Consider the following 17,814-nt stretch of genomic DNA (forward strand, 5'->3'; position numbering starts at 1 on the left):
TCAAATACAATCCACACGGTGGCAAAAACATTGATCCACACAGCATTAGTGGGATGTGTTCAATGTAAAGTGTTAGTCCCATGTGTCATGAGCTGAAATAAAAGATCCCAGCAATGTTCCATACGCACAAAGAGCTTACTATCTGTAATAAAGCCCTTTTTGTGGGGAAAAACTCACCTTTTGATTGGCTGGGCCTGGCTCCCCAGTGGGTGCGCCACCCACGGCTGCACCCCTGCCCAGCCATGTGAAATCTATAGATTAGGGCCTAATGGAATTTATTTCAATTGACTGATCCTCTTATATGAACTGTAACTCAGCAAAATCTTTGAAGTTGTGTTTATATTTTTGTTCAGTTTAAGGAATGGTTAAGAATGCATTGACAACACATACAAAGTGAGCCTTGAATTTGTCTTTATTACCGAGAAAAAAACAGAAGAAAAAAAACAGCCCTCTTGTACTCCACAACCATATGGGTACCAGTAACATTTTTCTATGAAATCTGTTTGTATCAAAGTGTATGAAAAATATTTAGCAAACATGTCAATGCAATTACAGTTCAAGACCGCCGCAACACATAACTATATTGTGACTGGTAAAAAGTTAAATGCAGTTAAGTTCTCTCCGAAAATAAATGTAATACTGAGAGTACATAACACTAGAATGTCTTCCCAATATGAGAAATCACAGTATTTTGCAATAAGTACTTTTTGGTTTCCTGTACTTGGCAAAAGGGTACCAATTTGTGACATGTGGCAAGACAATGCATTGTAATGACATAAAAATGAAATTAATGCTCAAATTTAAACAAGCAATCATTTGCTACAGAGTGATCATCATAAACCTTTCAAAAGATGCCATTGTCAATCCCATATATTTTACACCTCATTCCATGACTAGAATTCACCCCCCCCCCAAAAAAAAAAAAAAAAATTTAAAACAAAGGGGGGAGGGGACGACGACGACTAGGAATTCAGATTTGTACATTTTGGCTCATAAACAAGTCAGCAACTCAAAATACAGTAAAGGATAATTCATGTGGATTTACAAAGGACTTGAAGTCAAAGGAGGGTGAAGTGGATTAGTTGTCTCAGTAAGTGTGCTTGGACTGAAACCGCCATCCTGGAAATGTTTATTGTCCCTACCTACTCTAGCTCCCAAGACTGAATGGCTGAGACTACAGTAAACTTAGTTGACCCCTGAGTTCCTAATGTGAAACTAGTGTATGAAATACCTCTTTACAGTGTGTTTCTTAGTGCAAGCCAGCAAAATATGCTTGATTAAACAGAGGTATATTAAGATAGCACCCAAGCTGACAATGCTCCCCCGAACAGTTATTTAGCTGGCCAAATCACAAAAGCAGAATGGGAGGTGGTTTGCGCTATATTTTATAAAACTACTCTTTTTTTCCATAGAAAATATAAATATCCCTGAATGAAACAGATTCACAGCATTTCTCTTGAAAAAGCTCCAGTGCTAGCTACTACCTTTAATGTGGCGATCAAGTGTCTTCAAGGTCTCCAGTTAGTCTCTCTGGCTATGCCTTCATTCGCTGTCGTGATATGTCACCGTTCGTTTGCCACGGTTTCGGGTCTTGATACGCGTTCCACACTCTCCTCTCTGGAATTCTGCATATGACTGGTCACTGTCTGCCTCAGAGGGGTCCCTCCGGTGTTGTCGGGCGGCACCCTTGTCGCTGACCCTCCTGTTGTGTTTTTTTCTCTTTGGACTGCTCTGGGTCCCTGAGCTGGCAGAGGACTCTTCGTCCTCCTCGCTTTCAGAGGCAGAACTGTGGGCACTGCTGCTGCAGCGTTCCTTTCGCTTGCCTTTGTGTTGCTCCAAACGTCTCTTCCCCCTTGGACACTCAACCTCCTCCTCTGACCCTTGGTGGGAAGAGGTGTCTTCCTGACTACTACAGTCCTCAGGTTCAGACTTGGATCTAGATTCCTTCTTGGGATACTTGTAGTTGGATCTTTTTGTTTCCCTCTCGCCCTCATCTTCGCAGTAGCTCTTAGCCATGGGCATGCACCGTTTCTTTTCATCAGGGTTGTCTGAAGAGTCTGAGGTGTAAATGCATTTTCTCTTGGAAGAAGACTGTTTTGTAGTAGCTGGGGAAGCTTTTCGGTTGTGTTGATGTACTTTATCTGAAACAGCATTGCTATTCCCATTCTTACAACTGCCTTGCATCTCTGAGTTCAAGTCCTCCTCAGAGTCTTCATTGATATATTTCTTTTTTGGTTGGGCTCGAAGGCAAGGCCGCCTGCTAGGGCTATGCTTCTCCTTCCCATCAGATTCTTCCTCTGAGGAAGCATGCAGTTGTTTTCTCCTTGCTCTCCTGTTGGGTACAACTTCCTCCTCGCTCTCTGAAACAGAGTCATTGTGACTCTGTCTTTTGGGTTTGTTGTGGTTTCGCAACTGACGTTTATTGGATTCTCCCTTAGATTCATTATCTGAGTGGTTGCTGTCCTCTTCCTCCTCCTCAGACCTCACTCTTTTTTTGTGAGAGCTTGATCTCTTTGGAGTGTCACTGAGTTCCTCTGATTCGGGGACATCCTGTTTATGGGTTGAGGCAGATGTTTGTTCTTGGCTTTTTGAATGCAATTTACTATTTTTCTCAGAGCCTTCAGCATGTTCTTTCTCCACCTTCCTCCCATTTTGGTGAGGGTGCTTTTGAGTATAGTGTTCTCGGTATTCCTCGTCAGAGCTTGCCAGAGGTTTGTGCCGTCTCTTTCTGGAGCCAGACTTCTCTTCCGCCATATAACTGGTAATGCAAGTTCTAATTTTACTCACTGCAGCGGTTGTCAAGCTTCTGGAGGACTTCTGAGACTCAACAGTTTCTTCCTCTTCTTCACCAGCAGAGCTCTCCTCCTCAGAAGTACTGTCATGTTTTGTGCTGTGCCCATTTACATGAGACAAATCATCTGAAATAGAGATAAATACAAACATTAACACTACAGCAACAAATGACTGAACTTGGAGATAAGGCAGAGAAAGTAGCCATGACTGAAAGCATCTACAGTATGCCTGTAGCTCTTACCCTTACCACCAGTCTCTGCAGCTTGTCTGGTCGTTCTGCGGCTGCTGGAGTTCTTACTCTCTCCATTCTGATGACAACGAGAGGATGAAGCTTCACTCTCAATACTGTCCTCATTGTTCTTCCAATCACCCAATGAATCCTTGTCTTTTTTAGAACCTAGGGGAAAGAAAGCGTATGTTACCCAACAGTGTTAAATGTTTTTTCAATGAATGCACCCTTTTGTGGCTCTGGTACAGTAGATCCATGAACAATAAAAGTTGATCCAAACCAGTCTAAGCTGACTGTGTGCTCACTCTGTGCTGATGACTGCTCCTCGGATTCAGAGCTGCTCTGGATCACGGTAGTGCGTTTGCTGACTCGGGTCGCATGGCGGCTGCTTTTCCTCCTTTGTTTATCCTCTTCCTCAGAGGCTGAACCATAGTTTTCCTCAGAGGCTTCCAGAAGCTTCATCTTGTTGACGGCCGCTCTGGCAGTCTTCCTTTTCATTGTCCTGCGGCCCACATTCTCCTCCCTGTAAGTGTCTGTACCCTGGGATGGTGATCTCTCAGATTCGCTGCTTAGCAGTCTCTCTCGCCCAGATTTTCTGCTGTGACCATTCATCTGGGCACCCCTCTCTGGACACACACAGAGCAGCAACAACATTTTAAATGGCTAATAATCATATAATAACAAAACAAATATCTGCTCCCACAGGCAGTTCAGACCTTTAACCATAAGGACAGTTGTCTGTGCATTTTTCTTCATCTGTAAGGGCATTTGCCTGACCACTCCCTGCTCTAGTTACCTCTCCTTTTCCCTGCTCTATGGTGTGATGGTGTTTACCTGGCTGTTTGGTGCGTTTCCTATGGGCAACAGCATTGTTCCTGGTCAGCCTGGTGCTCCTGCTGCTGGTCCTAATTGGGAATTGACGAGACAAAGAGTTTGACAACTTCCCACCGTCCTCACTCTCCTCCCCCTCATTGGAGGACTCTTCCTCGCTCTCGGCAACTGAAATAAAACGTCAAAAACAGGGATTTTATTAGAGGGACAGAGACTAAGGGATGTCTTGCAAACTGCCTTCTACCAGATTTATGTGAAATCCTAACTTTTTTTCTTCTTTGCCCCCTTGTTCCTGGTGACTCTTCTGGTTCCCCTGGTCTCTCTGCTGTGATGGTGCCGTGAGGACCCCGGGCGTTTCTCCTCTTCAGAGTCACTCATAGATAACTCACTCTCAATCTCAGAGTCTGACCCTGAGGAGGCTTCAGAAGAGCTGTGGCCTGAGCTGTCACTGCTTTGGTTCCTTCTCCTGGTTCTCTCGGTAGCAGACACTTTGGCTGAGGTAGATTTAGTCGTTGACGCCACTTCCACTTTTTCCTGAGTTTTTAGAGCAGCCCTCTTTTGGCTGAAGGGAAAGAACAATATCATTAGTAGTGCTGTAGGTCCTGTGGACCACACAAGTACATTTCCTTAAGCCCAATGAGGTCTGTGGGCAGTAGAAGTGAGGCCTACCTTGTGGTGTTAGTGCTGGGTACAGTAGACTCGTGGTGCTGAAGCTTCTTCCGGAACCTCTGGCTGCGGCGGAGCTTCTCGCTGCTCTTGACGGCAGTTTTGTATTGCGATATGATTGTTCTGATTCGCTCTTCAAAGAATGCAGAGAGCCGCAAAGTCATACTGTAGATCTGGGGACAGAGGAGATAAAAATCTGTAGAGCACAGCAACTTGGCATCCGGTCCTAGTACCTAGATTGGTCAGGCTCTGGATTGTCATCAATGTCAAATGAAGATCAACTCAATAGAAGAGTGCTGAATTTCTTACACTGGAATTGCTTGTATGGTTTGGAAATGCAAGAGCGGAAATACCTTTGAGCGTTTGTTTGGCGTGAAGGCTTTAGCATTGGCAAATATCAGACGTATGTCTTTGCAGAGCTCCATGGGGTTTTCATAGCGGTCCTCCTCAAGGGTCCCCTTCACAGTCCCAAAGTCCATGGGAGTGTCAATGATGCTAAGGTAGTCCTGCAAACAGACATGAGCCACATTAGATCAACAGTTCTGTCAAAGCCAGAGTCATTATTACAGTAGAACTCTGTGTTCTCTTACTGGGTAAGAGGTAGGATCCACAGGCTTTCTGAAGGGCTCGGAGTCCTCACACTCAAAGACATAGTTCATCAGGCGCTTGCACTGCCCCTTCCAGGAGTCCTGGTCAGGTACAGTCTCCACAGAGCGCTGGGGTGAAGGGAGACTCATACATAAGATATAAAGACAACATCCCAGCCACTTCCCTAAATTTTTATTGCTGATTTTAAGAGAAAGATGTTCTGGTTTTTACATCATCATTCATTACTTACCTGGCGCAGTCTGTGTCCAGAAGAGGGGCCTGGTGCCTCTTCCAGGTCCTGGAAATGGACATTCAAATTAATATCAGTTCAACCCAAAAGTTACACAGCAAGGTATGAATGATTTGATGATCAACCCTGATTTACCCCGTCATCCGTATAGTCCATGTCTTCAATAGCACTGTAGATCTCCATAATATCTGTACAGCTAGGTCGACTGAGGAAATAAAAAAGCAACAGAAGTTGGTAAATACAGATACGTTTATCTGTATAAGTTAAAGCTCAATAACACTTGGACAACTCACTTGATAAATTTTAGCAGGACATCTGTGATAAGTTTTGCTGAATGGGCTATCTTGCTCCTTGGCTCATTGAAGGTCCGGGCGTTGTGCACAATGTATCTGGCATCCCAAACTAAAGAGGACAGTCGCCTGTAGAACCTATTTATAAGTCTCAGTCTGATGGTGCTCAGGTCTGTAGGGAAGGCTATCACAGTGCAGTAGGTTGGGTACTGAACTATGTCCACCGGGCCAGAAAATGGGGCTACAATATCTGTAAATAAAAAATAACAAAATCAGAAGTACTGTGAATTTGAAATTCAAAACCTCACTAGCCCATCTAGGAATGGTATACAATCCGAGGTCTGCTGAGGAGGAAATAGTACCAAAATGCAGTGGTGAGGTGAGTGTTCTTACCGACGGTGATGAGTTGCTCAATGCCTGCTATGATGCGTTCACACTCGTTGTCTCTACTCCTCTCACCCCACTCTCCTGTCTGGGGTTTATACATGACCTCTCTCATCTCCTCTGCTGTCACTGGAGCCCCTCCACCTACACACTCAGGTTGCTGGGCTGAAGAGCACATACACACCATTGTTACCATACAGTACATCTGTCCTAGAATGAAACATTTCCAACAACAGAGTCTGTTAAATTACCATCCTCTGGAATAGCTTCCACATCCCAAGGACTTAGCTTCTCCATTTCGCCATTGTCCCATCTGGCAACAAAGCAAAACCAAGCAGGTTAGAAGCATGCAATCCACCGCAGAAGGCATCAACCGTTGCGAGACCATTTTGACTGGTTTCCTACAACGCAGACCCAATCATACATTCTCACCTGACTTTGAAGCACTGGAAATGACTGTCCGGATATTCAAGCTGGTATGGCTCCTGACAAACAATGATCCCAAACCACCAGGCATCATCTATTACAGACCGGAATCTGTCATCTGCAGTGAGGAATAATACCATTTTAGATGGGGGAAATGCAGAAAATATTGCTTCGAAATGTTGACCCATTCATCTCACGCATTACTCTACCTTGAGTAGTTAACTTACTTGGCTGCCAGACTCTACTGCGTGCTTCGTCATAACTCTGCCGAAGCACGAGGAAGTCAATCACATCCGGCATGTCATGGTACCTGAGGGGAGGCGTACAGAAGCCCAAAGTTACCAAATGTCTCTGGTAATGTCTGTAAAAACGTACATGTACAGTGGGGAGAACAAGTATTTGATACACTTGCCGAATTTGCAGGTTTTCCTACTTACAAAGCATGTAGAGGTCTGTAATTTTTATCATAGGTACACTTCAACTGTGAGAAACAGAATCTAAAACAAAAATTCAGAATATCACGTTGTATGATTAAGTAATTAATTTTCATTTTATTGCATGACATAAGTATTTGATACATCAGAAAAGCAGAACTTAATATTTGGTACAGAAACCTTTGTTTGCAATTACAGAGATCATACGTTTCCTGTAGTTCTTGACCAGGTTTGCACACACTGCAGCAGGGATTTTGGCCCACTCCTCCATACAGACCTTCTCCAGATCCTTCAGGTTTCGGGGCTGTCGCTGGGCAATACGGACTTTCAGCTCCCTCCAAAGATTTTCTATTGGATTCAGGTCTGGAGACTGGCTAGGCCACTCCAGGACCTTGAGATGCTTCTTACGGAGCCACTCCTTAGTTGCCCTGGCTGTGTGTTTCGGGTCGTTGTCATGCTGGAAGACCCAGCCACGACCCATCTTCAATGCTCTCACTGAGGGAAGGAGGTTGTTGGCCAAGATCTCGCGATACATGGCCCCATCCATCCTCCCCTCAATACAGTGCAGTCGTCCTGTTCCCTTTGCAGAAAAGCATCCCCAAAAAATGATGTTTCCACCTCCATGCTTCATGGTTGGGATGGTGTTCTTGGGGTTGTACTCATCCTTCTTCTTCCTCCAAACACGGCGAGTGGAGTTTAGACCAAAAAGCTCTATTTTTGTCTCATCAGACTACATGACCTTCTCCCATTCCTCCTCTGGGTCATCCAGATGGTCATTGGCAAACTTCAGACAGGCCTGGACATGCGCTGGCTTGAGCAGGGGGACCTTGCGTGCACTGCAGGATTTTAATCCATGACGGTGTCTTTTATACAAGTAACGAGTTCAAACAGGTGCAGTTAATACAAGTAATGAGTGGAGAACAGGAGGACTTCTTAAAGAAAAACTAACAGGTCTGTGAGAGCTGGAATTCTTACTGGTTGGTAGGTGATCAAATACTTATGTCATGCAATAAAATGCAAATTAATTACTTAAAAATCATACAATGTGATTTTCTGGATTTTTGTTTTAGATTCTGTTTCTCACAGTTGAAGTGTACCTATGATAAAAATTACAGACCTCTACATGCTTTGTAAGTAGGAAAACCTGCAAAATGGTCAGTGTATCAAATACTTGTTCTCCCCACTGTATGTTAGACACTTTGAAGTGGTTGCATCATTTACTTGACATAAAATGATTTGTCTGTGATTTTGCCCGTGCCATGGTCAATGAGCGTCAGTTTCAGGCGGCACAGTGTCGGAGGGCATACTTCATACTTGATCCCAGTTATTTTAACAAACTCTTGGTCCTGTAGAGAGAAGGAGAATTTCAAGTTACTCTTCAACAATGTCCTTTCAGACACTGGCCCTCTCAACACACTAACCCATTTTCTACTGCATCGGCAGAAGACAGATTTATCCATTTCCTAGTTTGGAGCAGAGTGGATATGATGTTCTTACCCTCAGCTCCATCTTCCTCCAGGGCTGTTTCTCCATGTTAATGGGGTACAGGCTGTTCCTGTTCACTGCCTCCACATACGCCTCGTGACCCTGGCGGAAATAGATTACCTGAGGGAGAGAGAGGGTAACATTAATTAGACCAGAGGGGGCTGGTGGGGGGAGCTATAGGAGGACAGGCTCACTGAAACAGCTGGAATGGAATTAATGGAACGGGGTCAAAATTGGTTTCCATATGTTTGATACCGTTCCATTTAATCAATACCTATAGCTCCTCCCACCAGCCTCCTGATTTCAACCCCAAAGATGCACACAACAGTAGGGAAGCCATATGGTCCAGACAGTCACGTACCTCATCACCCATCTGGGGAACGAAGGGAGACTTCCTGGGAACGACATCAGTGATCCACGTTGAGGGTCTGAACTCGTTGGACACTTCTCTGTTCATCGACGGCCTGGCTTTAGGCCACTGTGATACACATGTACAATTACATAAGATTGATTTAATATTCAATAGGGAAGTGAAACTACTTTTTGTCATACGAGAGCAGGATACAAGCATTGACATAAACAAAATATGCAGGTTAGTACAGTGGCTAACCTTGGGCATCTTGCTTTTGGGCTTCTTGGATTTCTGCTTGCTAGTCTGAGGAGGTCGTTCTCCCTCGTCACTTTGCTGCTTCTTCTCTTCCTCCTCGTTATCTTCCTCCGAGCTGCTAAGCTGGCGCCGAACTCGTTTCCGTGATGACACGGGAGTGGAGGGCTGCAGGTTAATCCCAGCGTCTGCTGTCCAGTCAGAGTACTCACTGGACGAGTGGCTGTCATGGGCAACATAAGTTATGTTCACATTAAGCCAAGCGAAATGACAATGACATACGCCATGTACCCCTTTGCAAGGAATCAAGAGAAGCAAATAGCTTATCTGTACCTTGAACTGTCACTTTTCCATTCCTCTTCCTCATTGGATGAATCCAGTTCACTGCTGTCCATCTCATGGTCCTAGAGGTGGGGAGGGAGATTGCAAGATTGACCTCTTTCACCAATATTCCAAATAGCTTGTTATTCTTTAATGGACATGTCAAAAGCATATTTCTTATCACACAGGTTTGTAGAATATACCTCAGATGTTGCAGTCTCCTCTCCCTCCTCACAGGAGAACTCAATGAATTCTTCCACAATCCCATCTTTGCTCTGCTGGAAGACTTTTTGCTTTTTGCGGGACTGTGCTCGTTTGATGCAAGGCACCTCATCTTCAGAATCATCCTGAGGCAGAAGCAAAGCAGAAATGCAGGTATGACGTCAGTATCATTTTAAAATCCCTGTGGTCAGTCATGATTTTTAAATGAATAAATATGTCTACTTACTCTACAACTGCCATATGTCACACGTCGTTTCTTTGCATTGTATATGGCAATCTCCTCCTCTCCTTTTGTAATTCGGAAGTCATCCTGGTAACTAAAAGATCATTTACACATTTAATTTCAACTTGCATTTCAGGAATAATGTTGTAGAGATTAACAGTTTAGGAGTAGACTTGTTTATAAATGACATCCTTTTGTCTTATAACAAACTATACAGATGATCTCCCCCCGTTGTTTGAAGAATAGAGGGATGTCTGTCTCACCTGTACCCGCTGGATGAGAGCTCGGGTACCACCACTCTGCGTCTCCAGGCCTGCAGGTCCCGCTCCGTGGCCATCTGGCTGCGAGGGGCATTCTGGTGCATCTGTCTCACCCCTTCCACCTGCCCACTGCGTCGCAGACCCACGTTAGGGGACGACTGCACCTCAGCTGCACCTCGCTCATTCACTGATGCTGGGTACAGAGAGGAGGGAAGACAACATGACTGCTTGTCTAGGACCCAATCATTAATTTAACCATAAGGGATGAGGGGGTATTTTCCATTTCCAATGGAGTCCTTAATCATCAACATGTAGGAATGTGAAGTATTTGAGCATGCCCAAGAGCAATGGTAGTTTATGGAAAGGAAAAGAGAGCTAGGAACATTATCTTGGTACCTCTACGTGGGGTGCTGGGGGCTGGGAATGCAGGGGCCTCTGCTGGGGCCTGTGTCCCTGGTCTGCTCTGCCTGTCCTGCTGCTCCTGCAGCTGCCTGATGGCGTCATCCAGAATGCTGCGTCTGGCCGTTGCCTCCTCGTGGTCCGTGGTCAACTGACTGATGACCTGCTCCATCACCTCCCCATCACCTGAGTTGGACAACATGGACACAGTTAATTTGACATAGTCAAAGCAGGAAGACTGAGAGAGTCAAGTAATGAGGTAGTTAACATACTTGTGGCGACATATCCCAGCTGAGGCACCAGGTGTTCATCTGCAATGTTCTCCCTCCCAGGGACCAGTCGCTGGTATCTGGGTGGATGGGGGTTCCCATCCACATCCACCAGGAAGGGAGGGGGCATGAGGTGGGGTGCCTGCTGGGTCTGCTCGTCCAACACAAAGCCGTTGGCGTCTCGGATCAGTGGCCGATAGTCGGTGTGGAAAAACACCTGATCTGGAAGCTGGACAAAGACAGACAGGCAGTCAATCTCCAACCATTGAATAGAAGACTCTTTCTTATACATAGATGTAGTAGGAGCTGCATCCTTACCTTCTCATATGGCTTGGAGCTCCCAAAGCCGAATATGACCAGATGGCCGTGGGAGTCTGTGCAGGCAAAGCGCTGGCCATCGGGAGTGAACTTGCAGTCAAAAACAGCACCATGACCCTGGCCCTCAATCTGTAGGGCAGACAGAGCAACCAAGATAGAGTTAGTCATAGTTGGAGAGAATGGATGTTACTGTTAAGTCTTCTGTGGTGCGTGGCTCCTCCTCACCATGTTGAAGTAGTGCTGTGTCTTTGTGCCCCGGACGATGTCCCAGATGAAGACGTTTCCGTCGTGGCCAGCAGACAGCATGATCCTGGGATCTGAGGGGTGAGGCTCCAGGACAAACACCTCAGCCTCATGGCCCTGTACAGAGCATCACACAGCTGTCAGGTCAACTCACTGTCTGATGCTATTTAGCTATTTTACCAAGTCATTGACCAAAAATATTTGAGTAACTGTTCCTGAAAAGCATGCTTACAGTGACAAGGGGGGAAAAAACTGTAGAACTATAATGTCCTCTTGACCAAGGAATCTAGAACTTTACTTCATATACAAATACAGTGCATTCGGAAGTATTCAGACCTCTTCACTTTTTCCACATTTTGTTACATGCAGCCTTATTCTAAAATAGGTTGAATAATTCCCCCCCCATCAATCTACACACAATACCCCATAATGACAAAGCTAAAACAGGTTTTTAGAAATATCTGCAAATGTATTCAAATAAACTGAAATATCACATTTACATAAGTATTCAGACCCTTTACTCAGCACTTTGTTGAGCGCACTACAAGCTTGGCACACCTGTATTTGGGAAGTTTCTCCCACTTTTCTCTGCAGATCCTCTCAAGCGCTATCAGGTTGGATGGGGAGCGTCGCTGCACAGCTATTTTCAGGTCTCTCCAGAGATGTTCGATCGGGTTCATGTCCGGGCCAATCAAGGACATTCAAAGACTTGTCCCGAAGCCATTCCTGCATCGTCTTGGCTGTGTGCTTAGGGACATTGTCTTGTTGGAAGGTGAAACCTAGCCCCAGTCTGAGGTCCTGAGCGGGTTTTCTTCAAGAATCTCTCTGTGCTTTGCTCCGTTCATATTTCCCTCGATCCCAACTAGTCTCCCAGTCCCTGCCGCAGATGAGAGAATCATGTTCTGGCAAACTCCAAGCAGGCTGTCATGTGACTTTTACTGAGGAGTGGCTTCCGTCTGGCCTTCTACTATAAAGGCCTGATTGGTGGAGTACTGCAGAGATTGTTGTCCTTCTGGAATGTCCATCTCCACAGAGGAACTCTGTAGCTCTGTCAAAGTGACCATTGGGTTCTTGGTCACCTCCCTGACCAAGGCCCTTCTCACCAGATTGCTCAGTTTGGCTGAGCGGCCAGCTCTAGGAAGAGTCTTGGTGGTTCCGAACTTCTTCCATTTAAGAATGATGGAGGCCACTGTGTTCTTTGGAACCTTCAATGCTGCAGAAATGTTTTGGTACCCTTCCCCAGATCTGTGCCTCGACACAATCCTGTCTCAGAGCTCTACGGACAATTCCTTCGAACACATGGCTTGGTTTTTGCTCTGACATGCACTGTCAAATGTGGGACCTTATATAGACAGGTGTGAGCCTTTCCAAATAATGTCCAATCAATTGAATTTACCACAGGTGTTCTCCAATCAAGTTTTCCAAAATATCTCAAGGATGATCTATGAAAACAGGATGTACCTGAGATCAATTTCAAGTCTCATAGCAAAGGGTCTGAATACTTATGTACATTAGGTATCTGTTTTTAATAAAGTTGCATTTTTTTTTCTAAAAACCTGTTTTCGCCTTGTCATTATGGGGTATTGTGTGTAGATTGAGGGGAAAAAGACGACTTAATACATTTTACAATAAGACCGTAACGTAACAAAATGTGGAAAAAGTGAAGGGGCATGAAGACTTTCCCGAATGCACTGCAGTTGAAGGATGGCAATCTACACTACTAGTGGTTACAGATACAAAACGTCCTCAGTTATCTTTGTGAAACAGAATGTTCAAGAAAATGGAATGTAAGACAATGTGGTTGCTCCTACTTTAAGGATATGTAGCAGCTGGCCCGTGTAGGAGTTCCACACTTTTAGGATATGGTTGTTGACGGCTGTGATTACTGAGTTGTCATGGCGATCCCACGCTACCATGGTGACCTTGGGCTTGAAAAAGCTTTCCTCATTGGTTGTGTGTTCCGAGCTGAGGAGAAAGTCGATATGAAAGGAGGAAAACATAGATACAAGCATGTGTAGGTGTATGTAATGGTGCCGTCAAGCTGTTCATTCCTTACCCTGGTAGAGTGGCGTTCATATTGAGAAGAAGGCTCCTCCACTGCTGACGCTGAGTCAGCCTCCAGATGCGTGCTGTGCCATCTCGACTGCCACTCACAAACCTACGAGACGAGGCAAACCAAGACAATGAACTCTAGACCAGTGGTACAAGGGTCCCTGGGGGTACTTGGCTTATGCACAAGAGGTACTTGATAAGACTCATGAGACCATAGGCTTACTGGTAAAATGCAAATGAGGGGGTACTTCAGGGGTACTCCAGGAAGAGCAAAACTCAGTTAGTGATACAGTGAGCGAAAAAGGTTGGGAACCACTGCTCTAGACAATCCTCATGATTGCTTATTTTATAAAGTAAAAAACTGTTGGGCTAAGGTGAGTGCTTCAACTAATCACATTGATCATACCTTTCTCCTGAGTGGCAAAATTGGATGCTGTCGACCTTGTCCTAAAAATGAGAACATATATTGACAACAATGATTAGAATATTACGTCAACGTTTTTTGTATTTATTGTAAATTAAAGCTTGAATGGATTTAACTATTTTTTTTGAAACTCATTATTTTCTTGTTTTCAGCTTTTTGCTGCTATTTGATGGTTTATCTTCAAGGGATCTTACCGTGTGTTCATGAAGCTCTGATATTTTTTCAGGGTTCCCAACTCCCAGGTAATATATTCTGATGACATCATCAGTACTTCCCGTCGCTAAGAACATGCCACCTAAAATGTTTTATAAAACACAAAAATTACTATAAATGTATCCCAATTTGGTTCAGAGTCTCTCTATACCCATGTTAGAGTAGCTTATACTTGTAACAGTTGGTGAGGTAAAAAGCTGGATCAATACATCGGTTGAAAATTGTATCAGCTATGGTGAGTATAATAGGTACCCTATGATCAATTTGTAGGAATGTATTTAAAGATCCAAAGCATTCTTTTACACAACTGCTATCTTGACATCATTACCTGGACTGAATGATGAGCACACCATCTGAACTCCCGGCCTGGGTCGCTCTGTAAACTTCTGCGGGCGATCACTTTACAAACAGAGTGTAAATGTTTCAGACTTATGATGTAATTTTCAGGATGCAATTATTATCTTGATCAAATTACCAGCAATTGAAACTCACCTGAAATTTATGTTATTGACATCCCACTGCCAAAAGCAGATTGTTGCATCAGTTCCAGTGGACACCAGGTATCTCTTTGAGCCCTTGGCAAATGGTGAGAACTGAGGACAGATGTAATTCACCCAGTTAAATGATGTTCCAGATAGACAGACTTATGCACCCACATCTATACTGAGAGCAACACACTAGTGGTCCAATGTGAGCTTCTGAGGCAAACCAGGTTAAGCATTTGTATTTATTGATCCCCATTCAGCTACTCTCAGCTACTCTTCCTGGGGTCCAGCAAAATGAACGCAGTTTTAAACATTACATTAACAACAGATTTCACAACATTATGTACAAAATGGGATAAAAAGAGATGTGTGCAGTTACCACATTATACTGTTGCATGGTTTTCTACATTTGCAAAACTGTGGACAGCATTAACTTACATACTCTTTGCCTGGCTAACATTAGACAGATAAAAACATAATAAGGGTGTTGGAGGAAGATAGAAGCTCCTACCTGTAGGGAGGTAATGGACCCACTGTGCCCCTGTAGGACAGCCATAGGGGCACAGGTACGAAGGCACCACACTCGGATGGTTTTGTCACAGCTGCCAGCTGCCATCAAGGTATTCTCAAAGCTGACAGCCAGGTCTGAGATCTCAGCAGAATGTCCTCTCAGGGTGGAGTGCAGCCTCCCGTCAAACGAAGACCATATTTTCACCAAGCAGTCATCCGAGCCCTTGAAAGTAGATTTGATAAGCTAGATAAAGTGATGAGCCTAAAATGATTTCCCCCAAGAACTTGATCTTTATGATGACTCACAGTGAAAATCCTGAGACCGGTTCGATCAAAAGCGATGCAGTAGACTGCAGACAGATGACCCAGAATCCTCCTGTGCATCCGCATGTGCTGATAGTTGCTCACAGGGTTCACAGCGCTGAACCGTTGAGTACCGGTTAGCTCCCTTCCTCTGTACACCTCCACTGTGATGGACAAAACACTATGATTTAGAGTCCAAACATGATAATAACAGAATCATGTTAACAGAAAACAACACGTGTTGAGTTATAAGCACACATTGCATTTACAGTATCGGCATAAATAGAAAATAACCATGTGTGAAAATGTCAATCTTGTGTCAGAGAATACCAACCTAGATTTGGAGGATCCCTGCAGGTCAAATGCATCTCTGGTGGTCTCCCTCTGTGCAGGGTAGCAAATGATGAGCCTTTCCTCCGAACATTGCCGTAATCTGGAAGAGGTGGAAATAAAAAGGCAATTTAATAATTTAATTTTACAATTCAATTCCAGAAAGAATAGTTGCTGATGTATACATTTAGAATTCACGCTCAAACAAGACATGTAAAGTTGAACACCTTTTGATGTTCTGAGCAAGGACTGCCTCCCGGTTCCCAGTAGGGAATGTATGCCTGGAACACATGATGGCACCTCTTTGTCCAGAATCGGCCCAATCTGCTTACAGATCTGCAGCAAATGGTCAGGTGCAATGTGTCTGTTGGATGCAACCTAGGGGATCAAACAGTGTTGATGAGCAGAATGACTCATCCAGCTTTCATTGTTACAAGTTAAACCACTATCTATGCTTTGTTACTCAAGCCATCACAACATTTGTAGGTTGGGTAGCAGTCAAGAGCGTTGGGCCAGTAACCGAAAGGTCGCTGGTTCGAATCCCAGAGCAGACTAGGTGACAAATCTGCTGTTGTGCCCTTGAGCAAGGCACTTAACCCTAATTGCTCTTGTAAATTGCTCTGGCGCATCTGATAAATGACTAAAATGTTAAAAATGTAAACAATGATGACACCAGGAATCACAAAACTACAGTACTTCAACCAAAGTCTATTTATTATTTAGATCAAAGTCTTTGTCAGCCAGTGGCATTGTAAGAAAATATACATTTCTTAATTTTTCTAGGGGCAAAAAAAACAAACATAACTAGGGTTCTTCATGTACACCTGATCTCGTTCCACCAGTGTGCTACATTCCTTGTGGGCAGAACGTTTTATGTAAAACACATTCATCAACGGACGAATCACAACACAGGTCACAAGGAAAATAGCGCAACGACAGCCTTTCTAGGGCGTGGATTGGTCAACAGTGGTGTCCTGACGTAGCCAGAACCACAAGAATCCCCACCCAATCTGCAGTACAACAGATATATTTATAAATGCTATATCAATTTTGTTTCTATACTACAGTGTCAAGCTTTCGACACATACGAAAATACGTAATCCTACATACCGGTAAAAGTTAAAAAGCTGTTTATTATGCAACAACAATGTAACAACGATTAAATCTGATTGAACAAAGAGTAAATGGCCCAAGCATGGACACACAACGTGGTTGTCATTCAACAATAACAGATATTCGACAATGAGTTTACATCTATTGATTATAGACTTACCAAATCTTCGTAAGATCTTGGATGTTCATGTCCTTGCCAGTCTAATCTGCAGGGTAAAAGCTATCCAAAATGGTGCGCATTAGTGTAAATCACAACACTGAAGATGCTAGAAACACTGTCAGAAATTTAGTTAGTAAAAACGTGTGATGTCAAACGAGTGAGGCGGTCAGAGAAGCATTAAAAGTCGTGAGTGAGACAAGTTTTACGTTCCAGTCCAATCGGGATCGCTAGCTACATACATCGACTGCAGAACGCCGCTGCTGCCGGAATACACACCTGATATTCTTCTAGTTCGCTCGCTAGAACCTGCAATTGATTAAAACAAATAGGTGTTTCGAATATGCTGCTTTCATTTACTATTCGCCAAAAATGTGGAATAGTAAGAAATTGTCAATAAGGCACGCCAATTTACCTCAGCCGCTCTCCGACATGGACCCGTTGTCAGAAAACGTGAAATTAGGTAATATAGCTCTGTAAGTGAATAGCAGAAAATAGTACCACAATTGGATATCAATTAAATCAAGTTTTATCTATAATTTAAGCAATGAATTAGGCAACTATATGCGCCTTACCCGATTCAAGGAGCGAAATATTCCGACTTTTGGCCATTGAATCAGCCGTGATTTGGTTGGTGTACAATTGTAAACTAACTTTATGACTAGTGAGAGTATGATATATTTATTTAATTTCGGTTACACTGCTCTGACCCCCTCCACGGTTGCTCCCGCTTTCTAATCCGCCTGTTTTCAGTCGCCATTGGAAGGATGAGGCCTCAGCAATACTAGTTACTTCCGCCACAGCAGAGGAAATAGGGGGTGGGGAACAACTCTTACAATTTTGTTCGACTACAACAAAGACAAAGCGAAGCTCGGCCGCTAAATTGCACTAATATCATCTTTAAATACATTCGAAAGCTTTGGATCAATATAAATAAAGCTATTTCTATATGCGGAATTATAGTTTAAAGACCGCACTGTTGTCTTTTCTTC

At 44.0% G+C, this 17,814-nt stretch overlaps 1 protein-coding gene across 2 annotated transcripts; it reads right to left on the reverse strand.

The window, feature by feature from the left end:
- Positions 1-394: 394 nt before the first annotated feature.
- LOC115136680 (bromodomain and WD repeat-containing protein 3-like) lies at positions 395-17,623 on the reverse strand. Of its 2 annotated transcripts, none has more exons than XM_029672319.2 (41): positions 17,398-17,623; positions 17,238-17,296; positions 17,102-17,131; positions 16,826-16,885; positions 15,780-15,930; positions 15,557-15,655; positions 15,226-15,386; positions 14,921-15,142; positions 14,417-14,517; positions 14,253-14,323; positions 13,906-14,006; positions 13,694-13,734; positions 13,292-13,393; positions 13,047-13,200; positions 11,218-11,352; positions 10,993-11,121; positions 10,678-10,903; positions 10,403-10,591; positions 10,010-10,199; positions 9,750-9,840; positions 9,505-9,648; positions 9,314-9,384; positions 8,987-9,203; positions 8,738-8,854; positions 8,389-8,496; positions 8,113-8,237; positions 6,685-6,767; positions 6,464-6,575; positions 6,283-6,344; positions 6,041-6,196; positions 5,651-5,897; positions 5,493-5,562; positions 5,358-5,405; positions 5,110-5,235; positions 4,873-5,025; positions 4,523-4,692; positions 4,120-4,415; positions 3,857-4,021; positions 3,328-3,648; positions 3,041-3,190; positions 395-2,918 (listed from the first exon to the last, which is right to left on the reverse strand). In XM_029672319.2, the coding sequence occupies exons 1-41, from the start codon at positions 17,432-17,434 to the stop codon at positions 1,543-1,545; spliced, it is 6,666 nt and encodes a 2,221-aa protein (XP_029528179.2). In that variant the 5' UTR covers positions 17,435-17,623; the 3' UTR covers positions 395-1,542. The 2 variants fall into 2 exon arrangements, with proteins under 2 accessions (XP_029528179.2, XP_029528178.2); XM_029672318.2 differs by having other exon boundaries at positions 3,035-3,190.
- Positions 17,624-17,814: the final 191 nt, after the last annotated feature.

Source organism: Oncorhynchus nerka, linkage group LG11, assembly GCF_034236695.1.
Source record: "Oncorhynchus nerka isolate Pitt River linkage group LG11, Oner_Uvic_2.0, whole genome shotgun sequence".
In the NCBI taxonomy this organism is placed as follows: Eukaryota; Metazoa; Chordata; class Actinopteri; order Salmoniformes; family Salmonidae; genus Oncorhynchus; species Oncorhynchus nerka.